At 36.4% G+C, this 18,262-nt stretch overlaps 1 protein-coding gene across 7 annotated transcripts in view; it reads right to left on the bottom strand.

Moving 5' to 3' along the window:
* The window catches only part of Utrn (utrophin), a 479,533-nt gene that overhangs the window by 206,849 nt on the left and 254,422 nt on the right, over positions 1 to 18,262 (bottom strand). The window contains exon 1 of one of the 7 annotated variants that reach the window (XM_033763249.1): positions 16,928 to 16,967. The exons of the other annotated variants lie outside the window; for them this stretch is intronic. Coding sequence (XP_033619140.1) covers positions 16,928 to 16,942 — 15 coding nt within the window. The 5' untranslated portion in view covers positions 16,943 to 16,967. Of the gene's footprint in view, positions 1 to 16,927; positions 16,968 to 18,262 lie in introns of those variants that run through there. 7 annotated transcript variants of the gene reach the window in all.

Below are 18,262 nucleotides of genomic sequence, written 5' to 3' on the forward strand. Positions count from 1 at the left end.
ATTTCTAGTCTGGCAACATGACATTCTAATTCATTCCTGAAAATTAATATAAAATGTGCTGTTCCATATAATTTCAGTAAATAAGTACAACTTTATGTTTCAAAGATCACAATTTCTAAAAAGAAAATTCAGTTTATTTGGCAATGTGAAAAGGCTGGATATAATGAGGCATAAAATAGAATGGCATAAAAGCCTAAAAGCAACAAGAACACATCCTGAAGGAGCCACACCAGATGTGATTAAGTTAAATTAGTGCCTTTAAGTAACAAAGAAATGAGAAAAACAAAGCAAGAAGAAGCAAAGGAGAATATTTTGCAATAGCTTACTATTAGTAAGTCATTCCTTTTACAAAGCTAACATGCTTTACCTAGATAGAGGCCAGGATACCCCCAGAATTTAAGAATCGAATTTTTCTGCATTGCTACTCACCTTGATAAATGAAACAGACATAAGAAGAGTGTCAACACCAAATAAATAAATAGCCCCTAACTCAGACCCAATTCAAGGCATTAGTTTCAAGCAGGATTTGGAAAATCTTATTAAACAGCAGTACAAACCAAACTTATTTATTGTATTGAATTTTAAAGAATGAATGTCTTCATAAAGGACAACTTTCCTTTTAATCCCTATAGGAATTAGTAATGTATGATAACCGAGGGTATCAAAATTATATACTTCATGCTTTGGAAAGTCACATACTTCATAGGAAGCATCCATGCAGCTTTGGTAAAAGGGAAAAAAGTATTAAAATGTCTTTCATTTCAATTTAAATGATCTCAAATTATGAAAACTATAGATTCATTCAGTAAATGTTTACCACCAGACAAATCAAGTCAATTTTAAACTATTTTGCATTTCTCACCATTTATTTTGAAATATGAAAAATACACAGAGATTAATGGAAGTTCTTTTATAATTCTCAAAAGTTAAGTTCACAAAGTAATCTAATCACCGTTAGTAGGGTTACTGCTACTTTCACATTTTACCATGAAAATATCCTATCATATAAAATAACTGAATAAACAGCAAATTGAGTATTCACATTCTGATATCCAGATTCACCAACTTTTAAATTGTTACCATATGTTTTATCTAAGAGATATGTTCATGTATTTACTTTTTGGAACCGCCCTCAGGTAACTCATTCATGCCAAGTGTTTGACACATTTGATGTCAACACTTCATCTCAGATACCTATGAAATGCACTTTTGTAGTACAGTACCATAAAAATCCCCCAAAAAGGAACAATTTCCATCAAAGTTGTCTGCCATTGCCACTAATTATACATCATAGGACAGATCATTTAACCCCTACAGATTCGAGCTCCTCATCGTTAAAAACATGAAGAGGCTACACTTGAAAATATCCAAAATTGTAAGGGGTTATTAGTTTTTTGCCATTTCAGAGATCGTAAGAAAACTCTACATCCTCTTTCAGCCCTGCTCGGTCTGAATATGGAGCTCAAGAAACTGGAGGAACGGGACAGCTACCTGGCCAGCAGCAGGTGCTGCCTTCACGCTCACCACTGTAAAAACTATTCCAGCACTTGCAGGAAGGATGACTTTGGCACAAGTACACTATTGAATTATTACATTGTCTAATGAAGTTCTCATTAATCAATTCTCAGACACATGTAACTTCCTGAAATTTTGCTATCTATTATGCAGTTTCTCAAATCTTTCACTGGCTCCCTATCAAGCTTTACAGCTTTTAGAAACAAGCACCATGGGTTATCAGACTTCCATTAGAAGCGATTACTTTAAAAAGGATGCTTCCCTCTCTCAACCTCCTCACCACACCACAATGACAGGCGACATAATGAAGCAGTGCAGGGTTCGCTCTAAGAATGAATGCAAAACAACGCTCACTCTCCTTGGCCATTAATGCAGGTTCTTCATTTCCTATCAAACTCTCTCAGTCACCATAGAGATTATGCAAAATTTATCAGAGAATTACTAGAATGTTGTACTATTCCTGAAATTCAAAGAAATGCTTCCTCCTCATGGCTCCCTAAGTCTCACACGTGCTCACCAGCCTCTAAGATTACTAATGCACACATTTTAAACAGCATGGCTGCCCTAATTTTGGATTGAACACACATTTGAAAGCACTCCCTCTGACTAGATACGATCTCCTCTGGGGCCATTAGCCCTGCTCAGAGACACGATCCTTTTCATGCAGCCTCAATTAGAATCTAAGTTGTCTGGAAAGACCAGTAGGGTTTTACGGGCAGAGAAACAGCCGAATATGGAAGCTGGCTGTGTGCGAGAAAGAAGAAAAACTGACCCCAGGCTGCAGAAGACTGGAAGTGAAATAAATACTGGACATTCTGCCACCTGACGAGACAAACAGAGGCTTTAGTTAGTACGTTCTGCCACGATTTCCAAAAGCATTCTAGCAGCGAACTGTGGCAAAAGCATAGATGACTAAATATTGTCATTGTTTATGTTTATAGAAAACGAAATGATTTTTCTATTGTAGTGGGTCTGTAGCTCTGCGGTGCCAACTCAAAAACAGAAGCTCATTGGCACTGTAGTAACTTTCTGCTTTCTCCCATTATGACAACACATGATTCCCACCATCTACATTTTTAAAAAACTGACGGTTCACCCACCACATGTACATTACATAAGATGAAATAGAAAGTAAGTTCATGAAATCTAGGTGTTCTGATTCCAAATTCATCGTTTTTCCTACTCTACCTTTACTGTACTTAATCTGAAAGACAGTCTATACATAAGCTATTTTATTTGTCATTAATAGTTAAAATTCAAAATCCCCAAAATTTCTCAAAGATGAATTTTACCGCAATAAATCAGGATCACTCTTCTATGACTTCATAGTATGGTAGCGAACCCTTATTACTAATCTAATTAAAAAGAAGAAAAGACATAAAGAGGGCTACTAGTTGCCCAGAACTGGGAGAATTTTGGAAATGCTCAAAAGTCAAATGTATCTGGCATATGTAGCAGGTAATCACAGCACCAGTTCAATATCATTAAGATGAGAACGTTAACAAGTGAACATCACGGCCAGGAGGAAATGGGGGTGAACAGGGAAGATGGAAGATGATAAAAATGTTCTAAAATTAGACCATGGTGATGGCTGCACAATCCTGGGAATATGCTAACCATCACTGATCTGCTCACTTTGAGTGAATTCTATGTGAACTATATCTCAATAAAGTTGTTGTCAAAAGGAAAAACTGGAGTCAAAGTGTACTGCATCTCTGCTTTATTGTACTGACTGTAAAATGAAGGGAAAGCTGAAATTTGAGTTATTTATTAAATATTTACAAATATTCAGTTTAAAAGATATTTCAAAAAAAAGATGTGGTCTCAAATTTAAGAAGTTGTCAGTTCAGAAAGTGAAAGAGAAAGAAACAGCTAAGTATAATAATAACCAAAGTAGAGCCAGGGATTTAGCTCAGTGGTTCTGCTGCCTGCCTCACAAGCGCAAGGACCCGAGTTCGATCCCTCGTACCAAAATAATAAATAATAATATAAAGTGAAAGAGAAAGAAACAGCTAAGTATAATAATAACCAAAGTAGAGCCAGGGATTTAGCTCAGTGGTTCTGCTGCCTGCCTCACAAGCGCAAGGACCCGAGTTCGATCCCTCGTACCAAAATAATAATAATAATAATAATAATAATAATAATAATAACCAAAGTTATGCAGTATATAAATTGTATAAAAATAAGTTTCGTACATTAGACCCCAAAAGTTCCATAAACTAGAGCAAGACCCCCCCAAAACAGATGTTGCTTGTAAAAGAGCCATTCTGAAGAACTTCATCCTTATTTCAAAGCTACAAATATTAGGTTATTGCATTTTTAGAATTCTCTTTTGGAAATGATCTTTGTGCTTCAGTATCTTCAGTATCTCTGACATTCACAAATATTTTTACTTTAAAATTGTATTCAGTTTTGGAAATGCTCAAAAGTCAAATGTATCTGGCATATGTAGCAGGCAATCACAGCACCCATCCAATATTATTAAGATGAAAATGTTAACGAGTGAACATCAGGGCCTCTGCTAGTGCCCAGCGTTCTCTGAATGGGGTCCATATACTTTAGTGCTTCCTTTTTTCTTGATTCTGTTGTCGACTCCCAGAATTCTCTGCCTTCCTAAAATATTCACCACACCTTAAGAGCCATATCAGGGATAACTGTTAGTCCCTGTCACTTTCAAGTTAGAATTTACTACTCTTTTTTCTGTGTTTGAACAACTTCTAATTTTATTTATTTTGCCTATTCACATTTTAGACACGGCAGTGTTTGGGTTCTCAGCATCAGGAATTCAGACAATTCTGGGATAGAATTTTGGTCTCATGTGTAGTTGGGCAATTCCTTTTACCTGGACTAGGTTTAGTTATATTCTCTAACGTGATTTCATTTTTCATCTAACAACTTCACAAAATATTTTTGATGTCACTGGTGAGGGGAGCAGGTAAACAGGTGCTACTAGGCAAGGAGGAAATGTGACAACCCATACCAAAAGCCTTTAACTGTTGTGATCATTTTGGTCTAGATATTGTATGCCAGTTCCTTAACAGCCTATACCTGCACAGGTATACACATACCTGATTTCTGAACCCTAAGTAAATAGAGCCTCAGACTGTGTTTTCAACCTTAAAAAATTCCCCTTTCTTCTACTTCTTTATCTTATAAAGTTTATCGGTAAATAAAAATAAAACTCACTATATTAAATTTCTGGGCTAAATACGAAGAGCTTTTTCAAAAAGGCTATTAGGAAAGAGGGGAGGGAATGGGGAAGTAAAAGGGATCAAGAACTGATATGTACATGTACCAATTCCTCATGATGAATATATTTACGTATATAAATACATACTAATAAGAAATCTGAATGGTTATCATTTTTGTAGACTTATACCAAGAACACTATATGATGGCACCTTCTTATTCTCTACGAAGCAAGCATGTCTGGTTTTCCTTCCCTGTTACAGTAAAGGTGACTGTGCTCCTCTGCTGTTCAGTTTTGGGGAGGACAGGAGCTTTCAAAGAATACAATGTCATGTATATCGGCCTCCGTTTTGTGGTGGGCTTCCTACAACTTCAGGTACACTCCTGTCTGGGAACCTAAGTGATAATCCAGAGGAGCCTCAAAAATCAGGAACACTCATCCCACAGGAGATTCTAACCCAAGTCCATCAGTCACGGGGAGCTTAACTTCCTCCAGCGGAGTCTCAAAGAGACAGCAAACCTGAGGGAAGCTACCAAGCTTGCTCTCGCCATCACTGCAGAGAGCAGGTTGCCCCTCACACCCCCAGCGTCAGCAGGGCATAAAGTATCAGAAAAGCTTCCCAGGTGACATGGGCCTCCTTGGTGAGATCTAGGGGGACACTTGAGGCTGAAAAGAAAGAAGACAATGAAAACACTAACACTGGATCCAACAACCAACATGGGAGAACAGGTATGGTAACAGTGATAAGAGTGGACACTAATCCCAACCCCATTTTTAAAAAGAAAGAGGAGGTGAGACAAAAATCAGGTGACTTTTCAGGGTGGTACGACTGCTAACTGCAGAGCTGGAATTATCTGTATCCATACAGTCTTACTCTGGAATTTCATCAACTCTCCTAGTCTTGAAAATTCTTCTCAAATATACACGGTATTAACTGCCAACTATAATGAATAAGGATGAGAGCACATCTAAAAAATATTACACTTAAAAAAAATTTTTTTAAGAATAACTTTGTGAACTTCGTTGTTTTACATAGATGACGTATCACTCCACTTCATATTTCTTTGGCCTGTGACAGCCACAGTTCTTTGCACTGAACTGGAAAAAAAATTCTTATTAAAAAAAAAGCCCAGTGTAGAAAGTTGACTCTTTTTATATTTAATTTTTTGAGGAGCTATTAGGCCCTTTAAAACATAAAGATTAAAAGCTACATTTGGATATGGAGAATTAGGTTCACTGAATACATAATTCAATACTTGTGGTACTGAGGCTCAAACCAAACTGAATTATGAATCATAAACCAGAACCAACTATATTAATTTGCATTAAAGTGAATCAATCTATCCTCTATATAAAATTGCAAAATGAATCCATTTTAAAATGCATTCAGTGTACAAGTTTAAACTAGAACAAAATCTTTGTTCTCTTAAAATTATAAAGCCAGAATTTGACATCAAAATAGTTTTGAAAAGAACCTATTTCATTGTGTTTAAATTTCTGGAAGAGGGCTAGGGATTTAGTTCAATGATTCTAGAACCTGCCTCGCAAGCGCAAGAACTGGAGTTTGATCCCTGGTACCCCCCCCCAAAAAAAAAAAACTCAGAAAACAAAAAACTCAGGTTCATAAACTTCTGGAAGAAACAAGTACCTGGCAATCCCCCAAAACTGTCAGCAATAAAATATCCATTACACATGATGTTTCCTTATCTGTACAATGAAATGGTTGAATCAGATGATTTCTGATATCTCCTCACATCTCATGATTCCACAAGGCATCTCTTAAATCTCTTAAGACAATGAAATATACACGGTAACAAGTTAGAATGACACAATATCTACTACTCAAATGTAATACTTCTTTGTTTACCTTCTGTATTGCAGGGCGCATTATACGGTAATACCTCACTTGGCTCCAAGCTCAAATTTTCCACTGCTCCAATAGCAAAGTGTGGAAAAAAAAAATTGTTGTTTGTAACTGCTCTATAGTCAACCAAAAACTCTAACTTGAAAAAAACCCGCACAGACCATAAGTGAGCTATGTGTCACGTGTCACCATGGACACAAAGGGGTGACACTTCAGACACCATGATGCTTGTGTTAGGGCATTAAAACATCAGTCATTGTACTTTTTTTTTCCTCACTTTATTTGCATAAAATATCATAACCATGTCTCCAAACAAAGTTAGTGATACCAGTGGTAAAGCTAAGAGGAAAACTGTGAGAACTACAATAGGGTTAAAGAAAGAAATCACTCTGCAATTTGCTAAAGTCCTGGAAAAATGAATTTATAAGTGTAATTTCTGGGCCCCAGAACCAACTATTTGATTTTCCATTATTTCTTTTAATGTTAATTACAAACATCACCTTTATTAATATTGAAATATAGTTCTGTAAACAAAGTCAGCAAAAAAACCCTAATAATTATAAAAATTGTGAGAATATGAACCTGATCCTTTGAGAAGTATGCCTACTTAAAGATTAAAAGCCAATACCTCCAAATTCATTCCTGGAAGAAAGTATCACTTTGATTCCCAAACCAGGGAAAAATGCAATGAAAAAAGAGAACTATAGGACAATCTCCTTAATGAATATAGATGCAAAAATCCTTAATAAGATGCTAGCAAACAGAATACGGAGGATCATCAAGAAGATCATATACCCTGACCAAGTCGGATTTATTCCAGGGGTGCAAGGATGGTTTAACATACATTACATCAATAAATGTAATACACTATATTAACAAAGTCAAGGACAAAAACCATATGATCCTCTCAATAGATGCAGAAAAAGCATTTGACAAAATTCAACACCCATTCATGATAAAAACTCTGCAAAAAATTGGAATAGATGATCTATATCTCAACTTAATAAAGGCTATCTATGAAAAACCAACAGCCAACATCATATTAAATGGCCAAAAATTGAAAACCTTCACGTTAAAATCAGGAACAAGACAAGGATGCCCACTATCACCACTCCTCTTCAGTATAGTTCTGGAAAATTAGCCACAGCAATTAGACAAGAGAAAGAAATTAAAGCAATAAAGATAGGAGAGGAAGAAGTTAAACTGTCATTATTTGCTGACAATATGATACTCTACATTGAAGACCCAAAAAACTCTACCAAAAGACTTCTAGACTTAATGACACTTTTAGCAGAATAGCTGGATACAAGGTCAACACCCACAAATCAATAGCCTTCTTGTATACAAGTAACAGATTCACTGAGTGAGAAATTAGGGAAATAATTCCTTTCACAATAGCATCCCAAAAAATGAAGTATCTAGAATCACTATAACAAAAGAAGCAAAAGATCTCCACAGTGAAAATTACAGCACTCTGCAAAAAGAGATTGAAGAGGATATAAGAAAATGGAAAGATATCCCCTGCTCCAGGGTAGGAAGAATCAACATAGTGAAAATGGCCATACTACCAAAACTGCTATACAGATTCAATGCAATGCCAATTGAAATTCCAACACTATATTTCACAGAACTAGAAAAAAAGAATTCAAAAATTCATTTGAAACCAGAAGAGACCTAGAATAGCAAAAGCCATTCTAGGCAACACACACATGGCAGCGGGTATAACAATTCCCAATTTGAAATTATACTACAAAGCCACTGTGATAAAAACAGCATGGTACTGGCAAAGAAACAGACCTGAGGATCAGTGGAACAGATGGGAAAACACAAAAACGACTCCAGATGTACTCAGCTACCTCATGTTTGACAAAAGAGTTGACCATCCCCACTGGAAGAAGATAGCCTCTTTAATAAATAGCGTTGGAAAAACTGGATCTCAACCTGCCAAAGATTAAAACGAGACCCTTATCTCTCACCATGCACTAAATTAAAATCCAAGTGCATTAAAGATCTAAATATTAAAACAGAAACACTAAACTTACTGGAAGATAAGTCAGGCAGAACTCTTGAAGACATTGGCATAGGAAAAGACTTTATGAACAAATCGTCAGTAGCATGGGAACTAGCAGAAAGAATCAACAACTGGGATCTCATTTTATTAAAAAGCTTCTGCACTGCAAAAGAAATCATCAACAGAACTAAGAGACAACCTACAATGTGGGAAAAAACTTTTACCAGCTACCCCTCAGACAAAGGACTATTATCTAGAATATATAAAGAACTCAAAACAATCAGGCCCCCCCAAATATAAAGACCCAATTCAACAAATGGGCATCTGAAATGAACAGACATTTCTCAGACAAAGAAGTAAAAGCAACAAGTAAATATATCAAAAAATGTTCCACATCACTGGTCATTCGAGAGATGCAGATGAAAACAACACTGAGATTCTACCTCACCCCACAAAGAATGGCTGCTAGCAAGAAATCACACAATAACAATTGTTGGCGGGGTTGTGGGGAGAAAGGAACCCTTCTCCATTGTTGGTGGGAGTGCAGACTGGTGCAACCGCTATGGAAATCAATATGGAGATACCTCAAAGAGCTGGGACTAGAGGTTCCATTTCATCCAGCTATCCCTCTGCTGGGTATCTTCCCAAAAGAATTAACAGTCATACCACAGTGATATATGTGCACCCATGTTTATAGCAGCACAGTTTTTAATAGCTAAAACTTGGAAACAGCCCATTTACCCACCAGGTGGAAACTGGATAAAGAAGATGTGGTTTTTCTATAAAATGGAATACTACTCAGCCATAAAGAATGAGAAATTAGATTCATTCATAGGAAAATGGATACATATCGAGGATATACTCCTAAGTGAAATAAATAAGTCACACATGTGTAAATACTGAATAGTTTCTCTGGTGTGAAAAACTATAATAGTACACAAGATCCTAATGGGATAACTGACAATGTGAAATAGGAAGAAAAGGGCTAAAGGTGTAGGGGAAGTGGGAAGGGTAAGGGAAAGGTAATAAGGGAAAAGAAAAAATATGAGAAAATGAAAAAATGGAAATGAAGTGTTTGTAAATGGGGAGGGGAGAAGGGGGTGAAGGGAGGGCAGGGACAAGGGGAAAAAATGAGAACCAAGACCTGTCATGTAAGGTACAAGATCCCAAATGAATGTGACTGTACTGCATACCTAAAATTTACCAATAAACTCAATAAAAAAGATTAAAAGCCAGTACATGTAGAAGCTAAAGCAGACGAGAAAAATGCTGACAATAGATAATCTGAATTCTTCTCTTCCCCAAAAAATATGTTCATTCTCAAAGTTTTGCGTTGGAACACAAATTTGGAACAAACTGGGTTCTGCTACCCAGGTGTCTCTTGTAGTCCAATTTCTAAAATTACAGGCAGATTCTGGGCCTGGAATCAGAAGACCCATGTTTACCACACATTGTATCACACACTAGGGACCTTTGCCATAGCCCTTCATGGAAGAGTTAAAAAGCTGTTTCTCCTGTTGTTAAATGAGTATTATTAGGTTTTTATCCAGATGTTCTGCAGCAGCCTCGTGTTCACAGGCAAAGCTTCTGGAAGGTTACTGAGTCATGGGGTGCTGGAGCTGACGTGCTGTTGGGAGGTGGAGTCCGGTGGGAAGAAGCAGGTCGATGGGGATATGACCTAGAAGCACACGTCCCCTGGCTCCTCCCTTCTCTCTCTGCTTCCTGTCCACCATGATGTGAGCAGTCTTACTCCATAGGCCTTTCCAATAACCTTTCTGACTTCCAGACGGCTGACTATGGACTGATTCCTCTATAAATTATGAGCTAAAATAAACCTCTCCTCTTTTAAATTGTGGATGTTGGTGTTGGGTCTCACCAATGAGACAAATGACCAAGACAATGGTTATAATGAGAATTTCATTCCCACCTATCTCTTAAGGTTAAAGAATAATATAATCACATTAAATAATTCCATATCTCTTAAGGATGGAATACATGAAAGAATGCACTGTAAACTCTAAAATACTAAAAAATAAAAAAGAAACCTTACCACATTTATCAGACATTGTCTCATCACGAAAACTTCTAGTATCGTATTGCTTTAGTAGACATTTTTTCTCTTAATGCTTTTTCTAAAAAGCACAATAGGTATCTACTATAAAAACCGTTCGACACCTTCATTTCATGATTTTTCAAAATTTTGTTCAAGCTTAATCAAGCCATACTTTTTCAGCCTATTATTTGTTAAGTAATAAAGGGCACTGTCTGCTTTTGCAAGTGAGCTTTGTTATGAATTAATCTTCTAGTATTCCACAGAACTGAACAAACTACAGGAAGAAAACCGAAAAAGAGAACCCTTTCGTGCACTACACATCCTTTCAGTTTCAATTATTTGGACTCCTTTACCTTAGCCAGAAATAAACTTTGTAAAACTGAGAACCTACAATGGAACGAAAATTTTCTATATTCCTCTATGACTCTGGTAGGAGCTCTACTAATTGCCTAATTTAGAGAGCTAAAAATAAAGTACCAACTATACTAAGAGAAACTGGCAGTGCTCAGTCAAGAGTAAGAGGATGAATAGCCAATGTGTGTGCATTTAACATCCAGCACTAGGCACTACACACTGCTTGGAAATTTCGATCTGAAATTTAATAAGCTTCACCCTAGGAAAACACAATTTTGAGGCAGCCCCAAATATAAAGACCCAATTCAACAAATGGGCATCTGAAATGAACAGACATTTCTCAGACAAAGAAGTAAAAGCAACAAGTAAATATATCAAAAAATGTTCCACATCACTGGTCATTCGAGAGATGCAGATGAAAACAACACTGAGATTCTACCTCACCCCACAAAGAATGGCTGCTAGCAAGAAATCACACAATAACAATTGTTGGCGGGGTTGTGGGGAGAAAGGAACCCTTCTCCATTGTTGGTGGGAGTGCAGACTGGTGCAACCGCTATGGAAATCAATATGGAGATACCTCAAAGAGCTGGGACTAGAGGTTCCATTTCATCCAGCTATCCCTCTGCTGGGTATCTTCCCAAAAGAATTAACAGTCATACCACAGTGATATATGTGCACCCATGTTTATAGCAGCACAGTTTTTAATAGCTAAAACTTGGAAACAGCCCATTTACCCACCAGGTGGAAACTGGATAAAGAAGATGTGGTTTTTCTATAAAATGGAATACTACTCAGCCATAAAGAATGAGAAATTAGATTCATTCATAGGAAAATGGATACATATCGAGGATATACTCCTAAGTGAAATAAATAAGTCACACATGTGTAAATACTGAATAGTTTCTCTGGTGTGAAAAACTATAATAGTACACAAGATCCTAATGGGATAACTGACAATGTGAAATAGGAAGAAAAGGGCTAAAGGTGTAGGGGAAGTGGGAAGGGTAAGGGAAAGGTAATAAGGGAAAAGAAAAAATATGAGAAAATGAAAAAATGGAAATGAAGTGTTTGTAAATGGGGAGGGGAGAAGGGGGTGAAGGGAGGGCAGGGACAAGGGGAAAAAATGAGAACCAAGACCTGTCATGTAAGGTACAAGATCCCAAATGAATGTGACTGTACTGCATACCTAAAATTTACCAATAAACTCAATAAAAAAGATTAAAAGCCAGTACATGTAGAAGCTAAAGCAGACGAGAAAAATGCTGACAATAGATAATCTGAATTCTTCTCTTCCCCAAAAAATATGTTCATTCTCAAAGTTTTGCGTTGGAACACAAATTTGGAACAAACTGGGTTCTGCTACCCAGGTGTCTCTTGTAGTCCAATTTCTAAAATTACAGGCAGATTCTGGGCCTGGAATCAGAAGACCCATGTTTACCACACATTGTATCACACACTAGGGACCTTTGCCATAGCCCTTCATGGAAGAGTTAAAAAGCTGTTTCTCCTGTTGTTAAATGAGTATTATTAGGTTTTTATCCAGATGTTCTGCAGCAGCCTCGTGTTCACAGGCAAAGCTTCTGGAAGGTTACTGAGTCATGGGGTGCTGGAGCTGACGTGCTGTTGGGAGGTGGAGTCCGGTGGGAAGAAGCAGGTCGATGGGGATATGACCTAGAAGCACACGTCCCCTGGCTCCTCCCTTCTCTCTCTGCTTCCTGTCCACCATGATGTGAGCAGTCTTACTCCATAGGCCTTTCCAATAACCTTTCTGACTTCCAGACGGCTGACTATGGACTGATTCCTCTATAAATTATGAGCTAAAATAAACCTCTCCTCTTTTAAATTGTGGATGTTGGTGTTGGGTCTCACCAATGAGACAAATGACCAAGACAATGGTTATAATGAGAATTTCATTCCCACCTATCTCTTAAGGTTAAAGAATAATATAATCACATTAAATAATTCCATATCTCTTAAGGATGGAATACATGAAAGAATGCACTGTAAACTCTAAAATACTAAAAAATAAAAAAGAAACCTTACCACATTTATCAGACATTGTCTCATCACGAAAACTTCTAGTATCGTATTGCTTTAGTAGACATTTTTTCTCTTAATGCTTTTTCTAAAAAGCACAATAGGTATCTACTATAAAAACCGTTCGACACCTTCATTTCATGATTTTTCAAAATTTTGTTCAAGCTTAATCAAGCCATACTTTTTCAGCCTATTATTTGTTAAGTAATAAAGGGCACTGTCTGCTTTTGCAAGTGAGCTTTGTTATGAATTAATCTTCTAGTATTCCACAGAACTGAACAAACTACAGGAAGAAAACCGAAAAAGAGAACCCTTTCGTGCACTACACATCCTTTCAGTTTCAATTATTTGGACTCCTTTACCTTAGCCAGAAATAAACTTTGTAAAACTGAGAACCTACAATGGAACGAAAATTTTCTATATTCCTCTATGACTCTGGTAGGAGCTCTACTAATTGCCTAATTTAGAGAGCTAAAAATAAAGTACCAACTATACTAAGAGAAACTGGCAGTGCTCAGTCAAGAGTAAGAGGATGAATAGCCAATGTGTGTGCATTTAACATCCAGCACTAGGCACTACACACTGCTTGGAAATTTCGATCTGAAATTTAATAAGCTTCACCCTAGGAAAACACAATTTGTCAACCTTTTTTTAAAATTCATAATCATTAAATAATACTTGAAAAAAATAAGGAGGCCTTTTATCCATATCCATAATGCTATCGCAGATCTCTCTGGACTTTGATCCTGATTTGTAACACACGTCTAGTATCTCAAATAATGACATTTTGCTATTAGATAACTATATAACACGTAATCATGTAGAATGGTATTATTTTTAATTATATGACAAAGCATTACATCAGATCTAATTACAATGATGTTAGCTAAAAGTTTTTGATAGCTTGATCTATCTGATTAACCACATGTTAATTAGATAACATAAAAGTAATGTTGACATGTGTGTATATATATACATTCACTGGGGGAGTTATGATAAAACAGAGTAGGGAGCTATCTAAAATAGTGCTGCTACCTTCAGAAGGCACAGAAAACTATCTGACTGTAACAGGTATGGACAGAGGTGTTCTCTTCTTGACCCCTCTTCACTCTGTGTGACACCCAGACCTGCCGAGAGTGAGCTCGAGAAGAGAGGCAGTAAAGGAAGCAACCTGCCACCTGTTCATCCAACTCTGCGGCCCCACACCCCATGCATCACACAATGGGTCGGAGGAGGGCAAACCCTTCGGCATCTACCATTTTTCTCCATTAAATCTCACCCTTCACGCCAGGGATTTAGCTCAGTGGTTCCACCACCTGCCTCGCAAGCACAAGGTCCCAAGTTCAGTCCCTGGTACCAAAACAAATGAGTAAATAAATCTCACCCTTCACAAATTATCCAATCTAGCCAGAGCAAGAGTTTCTCATGAAACCAAGAAGGGTCAATGCTTCTTATGATCAAGTGGGAATTCTACCTCCAAGAGACAGGACCATGATTCTGATTTTCTTATAGCTCAAAAAATATGTGTTATTTGGTTATGGAGAGAAACTGAAGGAATCTGCACTCTTGGAATATAAAAATCTCAATGTTCAGTCACGACAAGAGGAAGCTCTATGGCTGTGGAACGCTGCAGGATTGAATTATCCAAGGGAAAGCAGAGATTTCCACACGAATAAATAGTATGGAAATGTTCTGCGGGAAAGATATATAAATAATTTTCACTTGTAAAAAGCACACTATTCCAACATCATGTCATTTGCAGGAAAATGGATGAAACCAGAGGCCATCATGTTAAGTGAAATAAGCGAGATTCAGAAAGTTAAATGTCAAATGTTTTCTCTTATTTGAGAAACCAGATATATAATAGATCAGGTGGATGGATGGATGGAAGGAAGGAAGGAAGGGAGGGAGGGAAGGAGGAAAGAAGGAAGGAAGGAAGATGAAAAATAGCACGTGAACTTGCTTCATCTGAAAACCTGGTGAGGGATCAACAGGCGTTTGGGGTCATGCACTGTTATTCCTTGACATTACAAGCGTTCACATAGTTTCATGTTATCCACATATATGAAAACACACCCACACAGCCGCAGTCAATCCTGTCTTGCTGGGTGGAAACTTCTGGTCTGTCTCTACTGTTCAAAATACTCAGAGGCTGCTGCTCTAATACCCAAGAAGACACGGACATCTGGGGATGTCTTTGAGATCAGCACCATTCTGAAAGTCTACACCCCACCCACCCAGCCAGGCAAGGACAAAAGTAGCCAATATAGACTTGTGATCACACAATAATGTGTGTACACCACATACAAAAAGGCCAATTTTGGGTGCAAGAAGACAACAGTGGAAAACAAGAACAAAATTAGATTCTACTAATATTTAATATACAATTTTGCAATGACATGTGTATCATTTTAAGTGAATATATATCTATAGACACAGCTATTTGTTTAAAATATTTTTGCTAACAGAATAACTTAATCAAAACAGTTTAGAGACAAATCACTTGAGCTATAGTAATTTTTCACATATATGCAGGCAAATCAAAATTATTTTGTTCAAGTCAAAAATATAAATGCTTAAGTCATAAAGAGATCAATTTACAACACTAATTATTTTTTAATTTAATTTTTCTATAATATACACTAGTCTATTTCATAAAAGGCTTCTTTAACTATGTCCTCAACATTACACATTTTAAGAAAATTGGCACTAAAAGGGAGGACCAATGTAATTCTGTTCCAACTCAACATCAATCAGCTATTAATCCAAAGATTTAATGCTATAACTCCCCTAAAATAATCACATAGCAATGAAAACAAAGTCAGTACTACTTTTTAAATCACTTGTATTCAGATTTGCCTTTTCTGTGGTCTATTACAATAGAAAAATTTTACAGCTAATATTTTAAAGGAGCTAAGCAATTCAAACCATATCTACAAAAAATGGCATTTAGTATACGGTGATTTTAGGTCACTGGGGCAATTTCAGTGCTGCTAATTATTCCTGCAAGTAAGCAACACTGATATTTCTGTTTCTTGCCTGAATTGTATGCCATGTATAAGCAGGAAGAAATATTTTTAAATACAAAAAATACAAGTGAATGTGTAAATAGGACGGGGGAACATATTTTAACTCAGAACTGTCAATTACCAGAGTGTACTGTCATTTCTTTCCCTCCTCCTCTTTGAAGCAGGCAAGTAAAAAAAAAAAAACAAAAAAAACAGAAAGAGAATATTCTGTACGCCTTTCCAGCTGCGTAGCACATGAACTATTCCCTCACAGTCAACAGAAGTATGAAAATAAACAGAGAACGATGAAATGGTACTGAGGAAGTCTGATAAATGACTGAGATTCCACATAGTATGTAAAAAGAGAGATTCTACAATGGAATGCGAGAGGGGCTCAATTACTAACAGACAATTGGATTTGAAATGAATTTAAATAGTCAAGTTTCACTTAGATTACATAATGTTGTTCTCATTCATCAGAAATTATAAATGTATTTACAATAGACTGCCTTTATCTTTTTATGGCTAACTACTGAAATTTACACCACTTCCTTTTTAAGGAACTAAATTCGGAGAATGTAGAAGGTACAGAGAAAGATAAAGATATGATAATTTTTAAAATTTAAGGGCAACAAAATTCATGTCTTCAAGTAAATAAATACCAAGTCTATTTAAACGTTTTTAGTATCACAGAGAATCTACTAAGGATTAAAATACAATTAAATATTTGAAGTGGGATAGATATCTATGTCAATGTTTGAAATGGTTGCTGTCAATTAATATTTAATTTTGCAATTAAAATATGAATATATGTATACATATATTACATAAGTTAACATAGTTCAATAGCTAAGATCAGTTTTTAAAATATAACCACAGAAATAAAATATACCTGTCGGTAGCTCATTTATTCCATGCAAATTGTGCCGCTTCCTAATCTGGATTCCCAGTTACTTAGCCAAAATCTCATATATCACTGCCTTACATTGACACCTGCTGGTCAGTACTGGAATTGTCTATTTTTATTGAGCAGTTAACTTTGCATGGGTGAAGAGACTACATGGATGCTAACATTTCCACTGCAAACATTATCAGTTTCCTAAATGAAAAAAGGCATTTATTCCAAACATTTAAGTCTTGGTGGTATCTTCAAGAAATCAGACGTCTCAAGAAGTCCTCCAAAAGAACACTTTTATGGGAGTTAACAATGACATGAGTAATTTAACTCAAGTTTGCTGGGGTCAGATTATGGAGCTAATTTGCAACTTCCTCCAGCATTGACTTCTGTTCCCCACCTAGAACTCATGATTACGTTACTTGAAAAAAAAAATCTCTGGTTTTGTAAAAGCACTCATACAAACAGATGAGAAAAATGACCCAGCTATTTTAAAGGAATATTTCCTCTATTCATATTAGTAGTTTTTAAAAAATAAACAACACATATTGGAAAATAAATTTTCCTTCCTTTTTTAAATCAAAATTGCCTACTCATGAAAAGAAAGGATTTACCAGAATACCTTTATTCTTTGAAGAGGCTGAAATGCAACACATTAAAATAGTTTTAGGAACTTTTACAACTGAATTAGTATGTTGTATTAAATTTTAATTAACTTCTTATACAAATGAAAACACTTCTAAATATTTCTGACAAGATCCCATCACCTTAATCTATTTCCTAAAACTTAAAAAAAAAATTATTTCCAGACAGAAATACATTTAAATGGCCAAACTGTAAAAAAATTTACATTATTAAAATTAAGAGAATACAGCTTTCTCCCCAATCCACTGCCAAATAAGCACAGTCTCAGGGCTTAGACATATTATATTTTATGTCATCAGAAAGATGATATTGTCCTAGAGGCAGTTTCCCCAGTTACAAACGAGCTTTTCCAGGGCCCAGAGCAGCAGGACACATTCTGAGGCACGACACGAAGGTGACAGGAAAGGAGGGCACATATGTGCTGTGGAGATACACGGCTCGCTCTGACATTCGAGTTATAATCCCCTCCCTCTAAATCAAACTGCCCAGTATTTGGCAAAAGTAATAACAGCATGAGAATAGTTTAAATAACGTAAAACTATGATGGAAAAGACATAGCTAACTTTGAAAACGCAGGAGCTAATTCAGTGATTCATGTCAAGAACGACTGATACAATATTCAAGACTTACAACTGTCATACAAGTTGACCCCAAAAACTACTCAGTCCACCTGTCCAAATCAAATCC

This window comes from Fukomys damarensis, unplaced genomic scaffold (genome assembly GCF_012274545.1).
Source record: "Fukomys damarensis isolate Sample0158 unplaced genomic scaffold, DMR_v1.0_HiC HiC_scaffold_14, whole genome shotgun sequence".
In the NCBI taxonomy this organism is placed as follows: domain Eukaryota; kingdom Metazoa; phylum Chordata; class Mammalia; order Rodentia; family Bathyergidae; genus Fukomys; species Fukomys damarensis.